A 17,047-nucleotide genomic window follows, 5' to 3' on the forward strand; every position below is an offset into this window, starting at 1 on the left:
GAATCCATTGGTCTACAAAGTTTTCATTCAGTAGATACGCTAGGAACTGGCGAACCAAAACCGTACATACAAAGTTTACAGGAATCAACAAAACAGGATATTAATTCGTGGTACTCATTGTTCTTTAAAGAGAAGAAATATCCTGTCAACAATAGCTGCAGTGAACATGCTTTTTCACTATTATTGTCTGGCCCCATGGCTAAATGGTTAGCGTGCTGGCCTTTGGTCACAGGGTGTGGGTTTGATTCTCGACAGGGTGGGGAATTTGAACCACCGTTGGTTAATTTCTCTGGCACGGGGGCTGGGTGTATGTCGTCTTCATCAACATTTCACTATTATTGTGTAAAATAGAAACTTACTAGTTTTGACAAGTACAGTATGTTCAACAGCGACTCCTGAATGATGACGCGCAGGATGTCCAACCTCACTAATCTATGTTCCAGACTATTTCTACTTAAAAAATTGTATTTGTCCTTTAATGTGATTTTGCAATTTTTGCTGAATATTTATGTGGCTGAAATGAAGGTGGATAAGCTACATGGTCTCCTTTATATAGGAAGAATGTATCGTGGAAATTAACTCAATTTCGGTTTCATGTACATTACAGTTTCTCTAAGATATATTGATAGTAATTCAGTCATGTACGACGACGATGTATTTCATGGTAAAGACAGCTGCCTCTGTGGATCAGTGGTAGAGTGACGGCCTCCGAATCCCAATATAGCGGGTTCAAACCCGGCAGAGGTAGTCGGATTTTTGAAGGGCAGAAAAAAGTCCATTCGACACTTCATGTCGTACGATGTCGGCATGTAAAAGATCTCTGGTGACGCATTTGGTGTTTACCCGACAAAATTCATTAAATCTCAGCCACAGACGCCCAAGAGAGTTTCGGTTTACTCGGTCTGCCATCTAGTGGGCCTAGAGTATAACGGAACGTCAAAATTGACGAGCAGACAGCCAGATGGCGTCAACTTGAAATGTCTGCACATGGTAGCTGAGGCCATACGATTATTATTATTATTATTATTATTATTATTGTTATTATGGTAAAGACAAATTACTTTGCAATGCTATCTATCTTAATGGTAATGTACTATGTACCTCTACTATTGTAGGCTACTGAGTGCTTGATTCGAAGCAGTGTATCGATTCATTCAGTGTCCGAGTGAATCGATTCACAGGAACGGCAAGCTCATGGCACACAAATCATGCACAATCACGGCTCAGTGAGCCACACGACACACACGGCTCCTTATAGGCACACTGGACACTGGCGGGGAGTCGAGCTTTCGCTGCAGTGAGCCACAGTGAATCATGGCACACTGAAAGAATCGTACGCAGTCATGGATCAGTGAGACACAACACACACATGGTTCATTATCGGTACACTGGACATTGGCGGGGAGCCGAACTTCCTCTGAAGCAATACATACAGAGTCATGGTACACTGAAAAAATCGTATGCTATAATGGACTCTCGAGCTCAGCTCATTTGAAAATAATACCTATTCGCATCCACTGTCCTCTTCTTACAGGGAGTTTTAAACAATACATGGATTTATTTGCAGTGTTAAAAAGATAGAACACAATTCCAAAGTACCTAGGTTGTAAGTAGGTAGTCAATTAGGTTATTCTAATTACTGTATTAGTTTAATCAATCAGTATCTTTATAACTAGTTGATGTTCGACAATTACTTAAACTCAGCTCTCTAGCCTCCACACCTGGCTGAGTGGCTCAAACGGTCGAGGCGCTGGCCTTCTGAACCCAACTTGGCAGGGCCGAGCTCAGTGCGGTGGTATTTGAAGGTGCTCAGCCTCATGTCAGTAGATTTACTGACACATAAAAGAGCTCCTGCAGGACTAAATTCCAGCACCTCGACGTCTCAAAAAAAACCTAAAAGTTGATAGTGGGACATAAAGCCAATAACATTATTATTTAGCCTACCCTATGACTATGAGTCATGCTCATGACCACTCGAAATTGTCTGTTTTATATTTGGAAGAACCACTCGGTATTCTCTTAGTTTGTATGTCGCATCATTGCACAATACTTCAATAATCGAATCACGAGGTTACCGATGTACGTGGACAGTGAGTATGTAAGTAGACTGATGCAATAGATTAAATAAATGATGTTTAATCAGAAAACCAGTGGGCTACTGTACATCTCCTGTAGCCTATACAAAATATGACGATTTTAAAAAAGCCTCTGCTGATAGAAAAAGACATTTTCAAAGATGACCGAGTTAGCTGGCCGTGCGTTTAGGGTCGCGTAGCTATGAGCTTGCATTCGGGGAATGGTGGGTTCAAATCCTACCGTCGGCAGCCGTTAAAATGGTTTTCGGTGGTTTCCCATTTTCACACCAGACACATGCTTGTGCTGTACCTTAATTAAGACCACGGCCGCTTCCTTCCCACTTCTAGCCCTTTCCTATCTCTTCTATCCTCTTTGTCGCCATAAGACCTATCTGTGTTGGTGCGACGTAAAGCAAATTGATTTATATTTAATATGTGGGCTACTTATTGTGTACACAGGTATTTTTATATGTAATTCTCTCTATATATATACAGTATACGTGAGTTGTGACTTTCAGAGAACTGTGGAAAACCATTAGATAGTGTATAAAATTTAAGTTATGTCAGTATTTTAACAGGCGTACAATGTTTACATCGTGTATTGGTGACAGAGTGCTGTCTCCCTCTCTCTCTCCCCCCCTTGCCCGCTCCTCATCACATTGCGCCACAGCAGTTCTAGATAATTCCACTCCGATTGGACACTGATCCCCACCTGCACATCTATACCGCCCTGTAACTTGTAGATACACAATTCCCACAATTTTGAAATGTAACTTCGTTATATCAGAAAGGACGGGGCAATCAGAAATGTATTATTTCCCAGCAAAGTTATAACATTCTTAATCTCATGGAATGGCTCTTACAATGGTACAGCTAACTCCTCGGCTTCTCTTCTTTCTTCTTCTTCTTCTTCATCTTCTTCATCTTCCTCCTCCGATTCACTGCTTCCATGATGAATGACTAGTTCCTCCACTTCAGGAAGACCTCTCACCTCATTATTGTAGAACTCGACAATCTTCTTCTCAGTGTGTTTTACTTCATTTCTCCACATCTCTGCTGTCACCTATAAGATATATTGAAGTATCACAACCTGACAAATATATTATAAACTCCACTTGCATATATCCAATAAATAACATTTCCACTTGGCCTACCTGATCAAGAGATTCTTTCCACACAGCTGTAGCTCTGTCCAATCCGTGACCAGGTCTTGAAGCCACTGTTTTGTTATAATACTGTTTTGCCACAGACCATACAAATTCGATGGCATTGAAAAATGAGTGGTATGGAGGAAGTCGTAAGACAGTATGGCCTTCACTGTGCAGCATCTCGTCAACAATGTACCTGGTTTTAAAGAAACAGAGAAATATTGTTATGCATACATGAAAGTCAAATACACGAGTGTAAACAACATTATCTAAACTTATGTTTACGTGCTTCTGTACCTCTTTAAGTGACTTCGATTCATATTACACAACCTTTGCAGCTCATCTTTTGTGGCATTTTCTGGTGGAGAAACTCCATTCTGCCTTAACCATGACTGTAAATTAAAGGAAAAATAAAAATTAATTTCTGTAACATCATTAAACATCATTCAGTAGAAGGAAATATTCAATTAAGTATAATTACCACTAATTGATCCTTCCTCCATTTCGTTGTTGGTTGATGCTCAACAAGCTTACAGTGATATGGTGCATTATCCATTACAATAACACAGGGTCCTATATTTCTTAATCCTACGATTAATTGCGTCTTCACCCACATCTGAAATTTCTCGCTGTTCATAGCACCATGGTAATCCTGATTTCTCTTCAAGTTTGTAGCAAATATCAAATCAGCACCTGTAAGAATTTTAAGTTTTAGTATGAAGTTATTTGTTCTAAAAAAAGTATAGGCCTATTAATAAAAAATGTGATTTCTGTTGAATGATACAAAAAGCTGTCTGATTTTAAGTAAAACCAACTACTGTGTAGCAAAGTCACCTGATGATGAAGTCAATTAATTACTACTTACACTACTTTATCGTAACATCTCTCATGAATGTATCTCCATTAGTAGGCCTATATCTGGATTAGAAGTCCACGATCACTTGCATAAAAGATATAAGTATAAACACCCATTTCAATACCTTAGAACAAATGTAATTGCTGCGAACACTGAACCTATATCAGGCAGTAAGAAATAAGAAGCTTGGAAGGTGTTCAACAGTCAGGTATCAAGCACTGATTCAGGTGGAGATTGTCGAATGCAGAATAAACATAATAAATAGGCCTACAATACAAGTAATTTACTGATACAAATATCCAGTAATATTATATGAAAATACACTGAGTAAGTTTTGATTGAAATACCTCTCTAAGGTTAATCATTGGCCTAAAGTGAATACCTGCAAGTCTTTTTAATAACAGTGGAGAAGTCAAAATCAAAAACCACGTACAGAGCTCAATGAGCGGTAAGTTATAATGCCACTTCCGACCTAGTGCCAGTCAATTTCAATCAATCAGTCACCACTGATCTGCACTTAGGACAGAAGATGTAGTTTCAGGGATAGGCCTAGTATTTTCTTCAATAATTGCAAAGAATTTGGAAATTTATTGAACATCTCCCTTGGTAAATTATTCCAATCCCTAACTCCCTTCTTAAAAAAAAAACAAATATTTGCCCCACTTTTCATCAACTTTAGCACTGTACTGTGATCTTACCTACTTTTAAAATACCACTGAAACGTATTCGTCTACCAATGTCATTCCACACCACCTATCCACCGACAGCTCGGAATATACCACTTAGTCCAGCAACTTGTCTCCTTTCACCCAAGTCTTCCCAGCCCAAACCCGACAAAATTTTTGTAACGCTACTCTTTTGTCAGAAATCACCCACAACAAATCGTGCTTCTGTCTTTTGAACTTTTCCAATTCTCAAACCAAGTAATCCCAGTGAGGGTCTCATACACAGGAACTGTACTTAAGTTGGGGTCTTATCAGAGACTTATGTGCCCCCCCCCCTGCATCCGTACTACAAACCCTAAATACCCTCATAAAGTAAAATAAATTAAGAACATACCAGGTACAAAGCCATCCTTCGTTCCAGCATGAACAATAACCAGTCTTCCTCCCTCAGACACAGGTCGACGAATTACTCCTTGAACATCATGTCCAGATTTGTGTGGTTTATTCCAGGAGTATGTGGGTGACCCTGAAAGACAAATGCACAATTGAAACCAAAGACACCTGATGAAGATAAATTATTCCAAGATTTTTTAAATATAAAATGTAATATATAACATATATATTCACCATTCATAAAAATCCAAGTCTCATCCAAGAAAACAACAGGTTTTGGTTTCTCACTGTCCTTATTACGCATGTATTCCCTCAGAAAACAAGATCTCTTAAAACAAATGTCTTCATTTTCTCTAACATACGCATAGGGATCACCTTTACTCCACACAAACCCCATGGCCTTCAAAATTCTTCTTAATGATGTTTCGGAGCCCTTGTACAAATAAGTGTCATAATTTGCTTTCATGTGGTCGAAAACCTTTCTTACAGTTACGACTTCTCCTGTGGGAAGAAAAAAGAGAGTTACAAGGGACTCAAAAGAGCTGTATGACAATACATGCACAAAACATTTCTGGGAGCTTATCTCACCTGCGTGCCAATTTCTATAAATAATGTTGCAATAGATTCCTTATGAAGTCACCTTACCTTTATGTAATTTATCATAAATAAACCTTGCTATCGCTTCCTTAGAAAAACTGTCTATGCCGGTCACTGGATGTTCACGCTTTCGGCGTTTACCTGGTGTAGAAAATTCAACTCCCTTCTTGAAATTTCCTATTACTTTTCAGACTAAACCGAAACTACACTGTAAGAATACACACACAGAAATATATTACATACACATATACCATAAGTCAACATGAATACACAAAGGTTAAGTCTACGAACCGTATCGAAGTCGACACAAGACATGGTACCGGTATAGGCCTAGGCCTACATGATCAGGTTAGGTTAGGTTAGGTTCAGAATGAAATACTGCTCCTTTTCAACTGATTGTCATTATGCCAGAAACTTATCATAGAAACAAGATAAAAACGAACACTTACCCCAGTTAATAATGAAACTCTTGCCATTAGCTTCGTATCACTACGACTGATACCTTCTTCGTCGTCTTCCTGTTTCAATTGCTCGTAGCAATGTACAAGCATTTCTTGACCTGAAGCTTGTAAAGGACGTAACCTTGGTTTCCTTTTCGGAGGAGTTTTTGCAGATTTTTCTTCCTTCTTAGACATCCCAATCGAATTCTGTTCGTATAAGTATGGGACGAAATAGGAACGTAATTAATAAAATGATGTGCTCATCATTTCACACAAACTATGTTATTAAATGCATTATCCGAACATGCCACAATTCTACTTACCTGGTATTAGCCAAATAGATTTACAATCCCACAGAAAAAGAAAATATGCTTTAAATATTCTCGCAAATGTATCGCTAGTGACTTTAGAGGCAATGCGGTGGCAACACACAATTCACGCTAGAACAGTGACTGAACGTTGCCAACGTGCCAGATTAACGGTAACAGTAAGACGTCGTATCGGCAAGTAGGGTCCCTAAACTGTATGGTTACCGACACTGAAAAAGACCCAACAGCAAGAAAAGTCACTATAAACCAATACCTTAATATTACAGGGGAGAAAGGGTAAGGTTGCACCCTTAGTGTACGTCCTTACACGGAGAGGACTATAAGTGGTACTCTCGCTCATCACCAGATAGCTCACAGTGCACTAACCTTTCAAGTGGGAGGTGACAACTTTCCAGTTATGGAGCTAAGATACTGAAAGTTTATAAGTAATGTGTATGCATGTATGTATATGTCCATCCCTGTCATGTTTCGCCAAGGTCAGGTATGAAGTGAGATGAATCTTCGTAGTGAGTTTTTACAGCTGGAAGCCCTTCCTGATGTCAGTCTCATCAGAGGAGTTAATGAGATGAAATGAATTGTAGAGCTAAGATATGTCGTCACCTCCCACTCCAAAGGCCAGCGTATTTTAACATGAGCAGTTTCCATGTTAAACCAACCCTAAAAGAGATGCATCAAATTTTATGTTTCAGGCTCCCTTTGAAGCCTCCCTCCAGGTGACTATTTTTAACAAAGTATAGCTAAACTTAAACTTAAATACCAGGTTTTGCGAAAATCCACCAATCCATTCTCCCATGTTGCTGTAACAAACAGACTGAACTAAACTGAATGCGACATAGGCCATTCTTTGTCCTATTCAGTATAAAAACAAAGTAACGGGCTATTCAAAAAGTACAGGCAGAAATATGATTTTATTTATATAGATACGTGCACATGGTTCCGATAATATGGAAGTCACAACACAAAAACAATAAAATTGTGACAACAGTCAGCTGTTAATTGGTTAAAGGTCCTGATATTCTTATATTGGATTGCAATTGGTTATTGGAGCCATGAGCTTACTATTTTGGACATTCAGTCCTCTGTAGTTCTTTCTTAAGATGCTTGAGGATTGTGTTTTATCTCTTGATAAAATAAAATATGTATTCAAAGTTGGAATTCTCTCGGTTTTAATTGAATTGTTTTCAGTAACTCTCTTCTTGTTTTTAAACAGGTGTGGTTACAGATGTGACGTACTTAGAAGGCATTGCTCTCATGAACAAAAAGATTAAACCTGAAACAATATGGTACTTTCCTGAGACTAGTCTTCCAGAGGATATTACAGAAAGATTCCGGATTCTATTTCAGACCCAAGAGAAGTGGACTTTTGATGAGATACGGCCATATATTGAGTAAGTGTTAAAAAGCTCTCTAAACAATTTCTCTATTATTTCTATAAAATAATTTTTCTGTTGTTATTTGTGCATTAGACTTGTGTTCCTCAATTGTCAGGCCATGAGATCAGTTATATGACCATAAGGTACAGTAGAAATCCGCTATAACAAGTATGTCATATAGCAAGAACTCCGTTGTAACGACAGGTTTTTCTGTCCCTTGGAAATTCCTATATTAAACTGTGTATTATCCTTTGGTTACAGTGAGAACCCTATCACTGATGCATCCGTTATTACGAGCGATTAAGCGTGCGTTATTATTTCCATTATCAAAATTATGCACTCCAGCGATTACAATGAATGCGAACAATCTTCAGTATAGTTTTCGTGCTATGTGCATTGGCGAACTCTCTCGCCGACATTCGAACTCGAAGGAAATGTCAGAGTCGATTAGTAATACTTGTTGACTGTTGTTCTGTAAACATAATTCGAAAATAAAAGAGAACTTGTTTCTGTAATAAGTGTGTAAATAACCTGGCTGATAGTAGTAGTTAACTTGTTAGAGATAAAGGCTGAAGTAAACGATCGATTAATTTAATGTTATGTAATAAAATTAAGTAAAAATGTGATACAACTCAAAATACGGTGCACTGGGCTGAGTGGTTCAAATGGTTGAGGCACTGGTCTTCTGACCCCAACTTGGCAGGTTCGATCCTGGTTCAGTCCGGTGGTATTTGAAGGTGCTCAAATACGTCGGCTTCATCTCGGTAGTGTGCTTAAAGTAAATACAAAATTTTAATATTCCACCTTCTCAATACTAAAAAATCATGTGATGTTTTTACAAAAACATTACAATGACATTAAAAGGTACTAGTTTCGGTCCACTGTGGACCATCATCAGCCTAGCCAAATTACAACAGTAAAAGACATAGTGATAAAAATAGTATGGAGAAATGAGAGGATCTAAAAGGATGGGATGGTGGTGGAATGACAGATAAAAGTGAAAAAAACCGTATTTGCAAATAATGATAAAAGTAACAGAAGTGTTCACAATGACAAGTAAAATCTTGTGAAGTCACGTAAAAACTCTTGATGAGATAGTCAGGTTGGCAGTTGCTCCTCTGTTGCACGATTGACAAATATAACTACGTATATGCTTCTAGAAAGTTGTAGATGTGAGTTCCACTTTTGCGTAGAGGGAAGAATTGTCCAATGAGACTAGCACCAGATTAAAATTGACAAAGTTGAACCTGTTCTATGGTGGAATTAAAGGCTTTCTGTGTTGAACAGAAGTCTCAGTTCAATCGGGACCCCAATGAACCTTGCGCTGCGTGGAACAAACTTGCTGGATTGAATGCAACTTACGTGACTTCACAAGATTTTACTTGTCATTGTGAACACTTCTGTTACTTTTATCATTATTTGCAAATACGGTTTTTTTCACTTTTATCTGTCATTCCACCACCATCCCATCCTTTTAGATCCTCTCATTTCTCCGTACTATTTTTATCACTATGTCTTTTACTGTTGTAATTTGGCTAGGCTGATGATGGTCCACAGTGGACCGAAACTAGTACCTTTTAATGTCATTGTAATGTTTTTGTAAAAACATCACATGATTTTTTAGTATTGAGAAGGTGGAATATTAAAATTTTGTATTTACTTTAAGCATAGTCTCAACTCAATACGGAACCTAACAATGAAGTTTATTACTTTTAATCATCTCGGTAGATTTACTGGCATGTAAAAGAACTCCTGCGGGACTAAATTCTGGCATGTCATCGTCTCCGAAAACCGTAGTAGTAGTTATTGGGACGTAAAGTCAATAGCATTCTTTTTTTTAATATGGCGCAGAAAGGCTGACCGATTTCGGGGGTTAGTTGATTCAGCAAAAAACCTCGTTTGGACGTTTCTACAAGGGACAAAGAAAGAGAATGTGTTAAGTGAGAAAACATACTATTGAATACACGAATCATATAATAGTGATATGCTGTTTTTTCTCACCTGCGTACTTTTTACGGCGTGTTTGGACGGGTACAGTGAAAGATGTAGGCTGTCTACTGTTTCTAAAGATGAGAGTAATAAAACATGTGAAAAAAACAAGAGAACAAATACGAAAACCTTTTCCACTGTGGTGTATTAAATAACAATGTATTCAACGGTGTGCAAAACACCAGACAACAAATATAAAAGATTTGCACTGGGGTCCATAAAATTATCAGGGCATTATTTGCAGATCGCATTCTTTCTAAAACAAATCTCAGTTGAAGCCTTATTTTTTGCACCATTAGGTTATTAAACATTGTTTGCTAGTCACACTCTTTGACCATGAATTATTTGGAGGTTAAACTCGGCCATGTGCGAGAGGATTACTTTGACCGTCATCTTGAATGCGACAACACTTTGATCGACTCGAGTAGCGAGTTTCAACATACCCGTCACCATTGAAAGATGTGGATACCTGTCCACTTCCTGGATTTTAATTTTGTCTACATTAGTAAGGGATATCACAACTTTTTCACTATCCATAACTGGGCTACACAATAAAATGACCACACTAGTCAACTTCACACGATTATGTTCCTCATCCGTACATAGGCTATCACGCGACAAATATTTGCTACTCTTCACTATATCACTCAACACAGGATAAACTTCTGAATGGAATACGGAATACTAGCACAAACAGGCTTTCTAGGTTATTCAGCAATACCAATGAAAATCGGAGAGCAAAATTGAACTTTCTTGAGGCTAACGGCTTCCTTTCCAAAGATGTAATTTACCCTGTAAATTGCACGTTATAAATTTCATATTAGAGCCCATATTGTCAAAATATCAACTTGTGAAAATTTAGATTTTATAATTCCACCTTTACAATACTGTAATTGTCTTTATTAAAAAGACTACATTAAATTACACTCATGAAACATGTTTCGTCCTCTTATGGGACACCTTCAGTCACAAATACAAATACATAACATTAAAAATAAGGCGAGGACACATTAAAATAAGTAAATGCAAAGTCTTTGTATCCTGTGATGCAGCATGATAGCGTCTTGTCAATCTTCAATGTTAAAATGGTGTGGCGTGAACATGATATGAAGCATGAAGTCCAATTAAAATCATATGTTAAAACTGTTGTTCAAAACAACGAATTGTCAATTATAAAACACCGTAAGTGGCTATGCGAATAAAATTATGTGCATATTGTACATAAAACAGTGTTGTGATGATGCCACATTATAATAGCATCACAGGATACAAAGACTTTGCATTTACTTATTTTAATGTGTCCTCGCCTTATTTTTAATGTTATGTATTTGTATTTGTGACTGAAGATGTCCTATAAGAGGACGAAACATGTTTCATGAGTGTAATTTAATGTAGTCTTTTTAATAAAGACAGTTACAGTATTGTAAAGGTGGAATTATAAAATCTAAATTTTCACAAGTTTTTACCCTGTAAAGTTCAGGAATTCAAGGTCATTTCTCATTTTCGCACAACTTTCTCCAATTACAAGTAACTAATCTCATTTTGTTCCGTATTGAAGATACAATAAGTAAACTCTTTCAAGATTAAAGTTATTGTGTCCACCTTTTCAATACAAATATATATTTTTAGTTATTAAATTCTACATGAATTAAAAACACCAGTTAGGTTAGGGACATGTTTCGCCCTAGTTATGGGCATCTTCAGCCTATATTAATCTAAAGTCAAGGATTAAAACTATAAACATTGGAACTTATAGTAAACTAACTTAATACTAAATACAATTGTCTTATGCTATTTACATAGTTTACAATATGTACAGTATGTACAATATATGCATTAACTTTGCCAGAATTTATGAACAATGAATTAACTTATTTTATAATGACTAGACTTCCAATTGTGGATTGGATTGATCACAGCGTGAATTGGGGTTTCTCAAACTGTATTGACTAGAATTTATCACTGCGTGAGTTGGGGTTTCTTCAACTGTTATGGTCGCCTGAGTCGTAAGAATTTTTACAAAACCGGAATCTTGGTTAAAGTCGTTCATGTTAGGGTTTGAATCAGTTTGAATATTCCTTTAGAAAGAAGCATGGTTATGCTTAAGTTTGAAGCGTGTAAGTTGGAGACATATTGTTGATAATATTCATTGCTTATCGGATAAAAATATTTTGGAAAATTCCGTCATTCTTGTTGATTAACTTCCCATTGGTGCATATTCAATCTGGGAGGAATATGAGTTGTCTGTAACTGGATAAGAGAAAAAACGGGGAATTAGAATGATGAATGTGGAACCCAATACGGTAATAATTGCAGAGTGAGTGTTTATCGTATGAACTTACTTGTCTTGTCGATGTTAGCTGGGACCAATTGTTCCGGTTGTGTCTGAACGGCTAAGCTTGCTACTCCTAGTTTAGTATTGATCCTGTAGCGGAGGGGTGGAACGTTGTGGGGAAGGGGGCGTGAGTTTCAAATCGTGCGTCCGTATTGTTGCTTGAGAGGCGTTACTTGAATTGGATTGGGCAGGCCTAGCATTAGGCATGGCTATTGGAGTGCATGCGTCCTGTGATTTAAACATACTGGGAACTTTATTCTGATTTACGGCCTGGATTATCCTCTGAGTTGTTTCCTATAGCGGATTTTTGTTATCAATGACATCGTTAAGATTATTATTTTTGTTATAAGTTTGATCCAAATAAATGTACAAGTTTTCCGTTTCGTTCAATAATTTCCCCTTGCCTAGGCTTTTAATGACCGTCAAATCATTTTCTATTGAGGTGAAATTATGGCCTGTTTCTGTCATATGCTGGCTCATGGCTGAATACATATTATACTTGGAAGCATTGTAATGTTCCAGATACCTCGTGAAAAAGCTCCTCCCGGTTTGTCCAAAATATGTGAACTCACATTGGGCACATTTTAACCTATAAACACCGGATCCTGAGTAAATGTTTTTTTATTATTGACTCTACTGTGGTTGAGGAATATGTTCTGATTATTATTTATAGTCTTGAAGGCTATGTTGACGCTGTGTTTTTTTTAAATATTAGTGATATGATGGATAGCAGGGCTATTATACGTAAGTGTGGTGTAGTTGTCTGTCTTTGATTTCTCTGGGACTAGGTTGGACGATAGCCTAATTTTGATCTTATTAATTAACCAATTGATTACATTTACTTTAAAGCCATTGAACCAAGCTAACTGTCGTATGTAATTTAGTTCTGTTTCCAAACTTTTTGGCGAAAGAGGAATTTTTAGTGCCCTATATATTAGACTATGATAGGCAGCTAGTTTTGGGGTCTTAGGATGTAAGGACGAATCTTTAATAGTTATGGGTACTGGAAGTGAAGAAGGGTCTGGAAAAAGCCCAGATGAACTCAAATGACACTGCGGACAGAAACCTCCATAGGAAAAAAATTAATGGATGGAAAGTGCAACCAGAGAACGAAGTGAAAAAGAAGACTGGAGCAAAGTGGACAGGAGAACGAAAAAGGATCCACGGAGAAAGGATGAGAGCTATTTGGCAACTCAGAAAACAGAATCGTTAGAGCTTTGCGTGATCCATTGGGTTCATACGCACATCATAATAATAATAATAATAATAATAATAATAATAATGATAATGATGATGATGATGATGATAATAATGATAATGATGATGATAATAATGATGATAATGATGATAATATTAATAATAATAAATGTCTGTACTCACCTGATCTGTGAGTTCCACTGGGATTAACCCCCTGCCTGCGAGCCGGTGAGCTAAAACTTGTAGGCGTTTTACTGCCGGGTGCAAACTAGGTGAATTCCCTACCTCAACGGCCACACACAGAACAGGCCAGTTCATTAAACGGTCGTCCTTCATAACATAAATATAAATGCTACGCTCTCACAGTTTCATTATCTGTCGTCATTCGTCAACTAAGAGATAAGTAACGCATTACAAATTTATGATACCAGTGCGGCCAGTATCCAATAATCGGGACATAGTGGGTTCGAGCCCCATTGTCGGCAGCCCTGAAGATGGTTTTCCGTGGTTTCCCATTTTCACACCAGGCAAATGCCGGGGCTGTACCTTAATTAAGGCCACGGCCGCTTCCTTCCACTTCCTAGGCCTTTCCTCTCTCGTCGTCGCTATAAGACCTATCTGTGTCGGTGCGACGTAAAGCAAAATAGCAAAAAAAAAAAAAAAAAAAAAAAGATAACACGATCACAATCCAAATAACATGTTTTCCTCATGTGACTGCTAGCTCCTGACAAGAAATACGGAATAGCTCAGAGACAGACAGGAGTATAAATTTTTTTTAAAGTAAAATGGATAAAACGCTAAATTCCGCTATAATAAATCTAGAATTCCGCCAAAAAATCCGCCAAATGGTATATTTCTCCGCCGACAGTCTTCTAATTCCGCCAAATTTAGCGGAAAATCCGCTAAGTTGGCAACACTGATGGGAACTTAGAATTTCCATTCGGAATTGCTAGGCGGGCAATAATTCCATTGTGGAAATTTATCTCCTGTATGCAGTTATCAGACTGTGCCTCTTATAATGGGCTTCTGATAAGTTCACCTGCATACACCCTAGCGTCAGTGGGTAGGGTCTGACACATCCCACTCTGATGAGTCTAGTGTCAGACGTAAAACAAAACGTTGGTTAATAGAGCAAACGCCTGAAAAGTCTTACATCTGATCTGTTTGTTAACTTATGTTTATACTACACTCGTGGCAGGTGACATTTAATGGAAGAGTGTCTGAAAAAATTTGAATCTTTAACTGCCAAGTTCATCAAGTTCATCTCGAACTTCCGCGTGGTTTTGTTGTGTTGTATGTTTTTTGGGGGATTGTGTTTTTGAGTCCTAACTCATGTTCGTACAGTTTTGATTCACCCTTCATGGACTATTTTGATTATTGACAATTTCTGACCTTGTAATTCACTATTTTATGTCTCTTTTACTCTTATTTAATCATAATGCTGTAACATTTTGTGTAATGTACATGTCTGCATGCATACGCCTATGCCTATTTCTCACATTTTGGCTGAAGATGACGCTAAATAGCGTTGAAACTAGTTCCAAGTAAAAAATATGTTGTAACTTAAACATAATAACATTTATTTGTGTTGAAAAAGTGGACCCTTTAAGTTACAACTCCTGTATATCGATTATTTTTATATATTCTCCTTATCGCGTAGATTAAATTATTTCTATTGTATTTGTATGCTGTTCAGTTAGTTTAATGCTGAAAATCTTTCTTTTTCCGATGATTTTCTTCTAAGCTATGAATTTAAAGATGCGTGTCTAGTCTCTTGGATGTAATGCGTTCACTCTCTATGATGGTTTGTTCATTTATCAATTTTACAATAGTGCTGTCTTTAACAATTTTAAGCCTTGTTTTGTCTTAGCCACTGGCATGTTGATTTTGATTATTTCGACTTGGCACTATACCTTATCTCCTTGATATATTATCGAGTTTGTGCCTTCTGTTTAAATTTGTTATCAGCAATTGCGACCATCTTAACTCCACTGAATTCTATTCTCAGAACAGTGAAATGGCACAATAGCCATCATCGAAACAACTCTAACTTACTGATTTTTACCTGAAATTCGTTGAATTTACAACTTAACTGGTCCATAGCAATAAAATAAACATATATTTATTACACAAATCTCAAACTGCTTAGTCTGTAATAAGAATAATTTCAGTAAATAACCTCACCAGGAGTTAAATTAGCAAAGAATGGAGAACAAGCTCCAAATTACCATAACATTACAATTTGGATACATTGACTTCAACCTGATAATATGCACAACTTAGTAACGAGTTTGGAGGTTGCTGTCATGAGACAGCTTAGAACAGTTGCTCGAATCTTCCTTCTACTTTACACCACTTGTAATTCGGGAATGCAAAAGAGTTGACATCCAAGAAAAAGGGGGGGGGGGGGGATAGAGAAAAGACATAGATAGATAATAATAATAATGTTATTTGTTTTACGTCCCACTAACTACTTTTTTAAGGTCTTCAGAGACGCCGAGGTGCCGGAATTTAGTCCCGCAGGAATTCTTTAACGTGCCAATAAATCTACCGACACGGGGCTGTCGTATTTGAGCACCTTCAAATACCACCGGACTGAGCCAGGATCAAACCTGCCAAGTTGGGGTTAGAAGGCCAGCGCCTTAACCGTCTGAGCCACTCAGCCTGGCAGATAGATAGATAGATAGAAGAAAAGTAAGGAAGACTGGAGAAATGTACCCTACACTAATAATAATCTACAACGGGTAATTGTTTAGTCCGCCATTCACACTCAAACAGGTGACTTTGTAAACATATCTGCTACTTCCAGAAAGTCAATAATGTAATTTAATGGGAATGAGGCATCTCCCATTCAAGCTTTTCATATGAATTTAGGATTACAACACACGATTACTGAATATGCACATTATTTCCAAATAGTGCGACAAGATGGAAGCAAATGAGAATCAGAACAAATGTAGTGTATTGGCTGGAATAAATAAGTATAAATGCGTGCTCTCTCTCTCTCTCTCTCTCACACACACACACCTTTATGCTATGGATATTAGGGATGTGGTCTGACGGCGCACCTTGTCACACATGAACAGACTTTGATTTTGGCAGGCAAGCTTATATATTCTAGCCAAAAGTTCAAGAGAGGTCCAGGTGACTTATAGGTGATTGGTGATCACATGACATGATGACATCGAAGCAACAGAAGAGAGATGCAGTAGAGCACAAGCAGAATGAGAAGCCGTTCAAGTAGAGACTGGAGTATAAAATAAGATGTTTTACTTGGCCAAGACACTGAAGTTATATAAGAAGAATATAAGAACAACAACTTGAGATGTGTTGAGTGTCACTGTTTGCTTGAATGTTCAGAAAATTATTTTCAGACATTTTAAACAATTGGTAGGGATGATCAACTCTTGCAGATTTCGTGACCTTTCCAAATTCATTAGAAACAAATGGAAGTTTTTTAGGCTTTTCTTCTTTGTTATAATATATTCTGCTCTGCTATAACATATTTCCGTTGTTTCTTTTTACTCTTAGCTGTGACGGAACACTTTTAATTATCTTCTTGTAAGAGTTCAACCGTCAATATGGAATGAAGTTCAACCTGTATTGTGACGGGACAGTCGGTAACCTCTATGAGGCCTGTTAAAAAAAAT

At 37.5% G+C, this 17,047-nt stretch overlaps 2 protein-coding genes across 5 annotated transcripts in view; one reads left to right on the forward strand and one right to left on the reverse strand.

Annotated features, from left to right (window-relative positions):
• Positions 1–17,047, forward strand: part of LOC136865960 (sister chromatid cohesion protein DCC1) — a 154,041-nt gene that overhangs the window by 63,971 nt on the left and 73,023 nt on the right. For all 4 annotated transcript variants that reach the window (XM_068224957.1, XM_068224956.1, XM_068224955.1 and 1 more), the window contains exon 7: positions 7,714–7,891. In XM_068224957.1, the coding sequence (XP_068081058.1) occupies positions 7,714–7,891 (178 nt within the window). The remainder of the gene's footprint in view (positions 1–7,713; positions 7,892–17,047) is intronic.
• On the reverse strand, positions 2,652–3,574 carry LOC137496918 (uncharacterized). Its single transcript, XM_068224958.1, has 3 exons — positions 3,521–3,574; positions 3,230–3,419; positions 2,652–3,138 (listed from the first exon to the last, which is right to left on the reverse strand). Exons 1-3 carry the CDS (start codon positions 3,541–3,543, stop codon positions 2,935–2,937), a joined length of 417 nt encoding a protein of 138 aa, XP_068081059.1. The 5' UTR covers positions 3,544–3,574; the 3' UTR covers positions 2,652–2,934.

The sequence above is a fragment of the Anabrus simplex genome, chromosome 1 (assembly GCF_040414725.1).
Source record: "Anabrus simplex isolate iqAnaSimp1 chromosome 1, ASM4041472v1, whole genome shotgun sequence".
NCBI lineage: Eukaryota > Metazoa > Arthropoda > Insecta > Orthoptera > Tettigoniidae > Anabrus > Anabrus simplex.

What these genes read in the sequence shown, in the direction of transcription:
- LOC137496918 (XM_068224958.1), bottom strand. Translation starts at nt 3,543, where the DNA reads ATGAATCGAAGTCACTTAAAGAG. An exon ending in AATCGAAGTCACTTAAAGAG is followed by an intron (nt 3,420 to 3,520) that starts GTACAGAAGCAC and finishes CTTTAAAACCAG; the next exon opens with GTACATTGTTGACGAGATGC. An exon ending in GGAAAGAATCTCTTGATCAG is followed by an intron (nt 3,139 to 3,229) that starts GTAGGCCAAGTG and finishes TATATCTTATAG; the next exon opens with GTGACAGCAGAGATGTGGAG.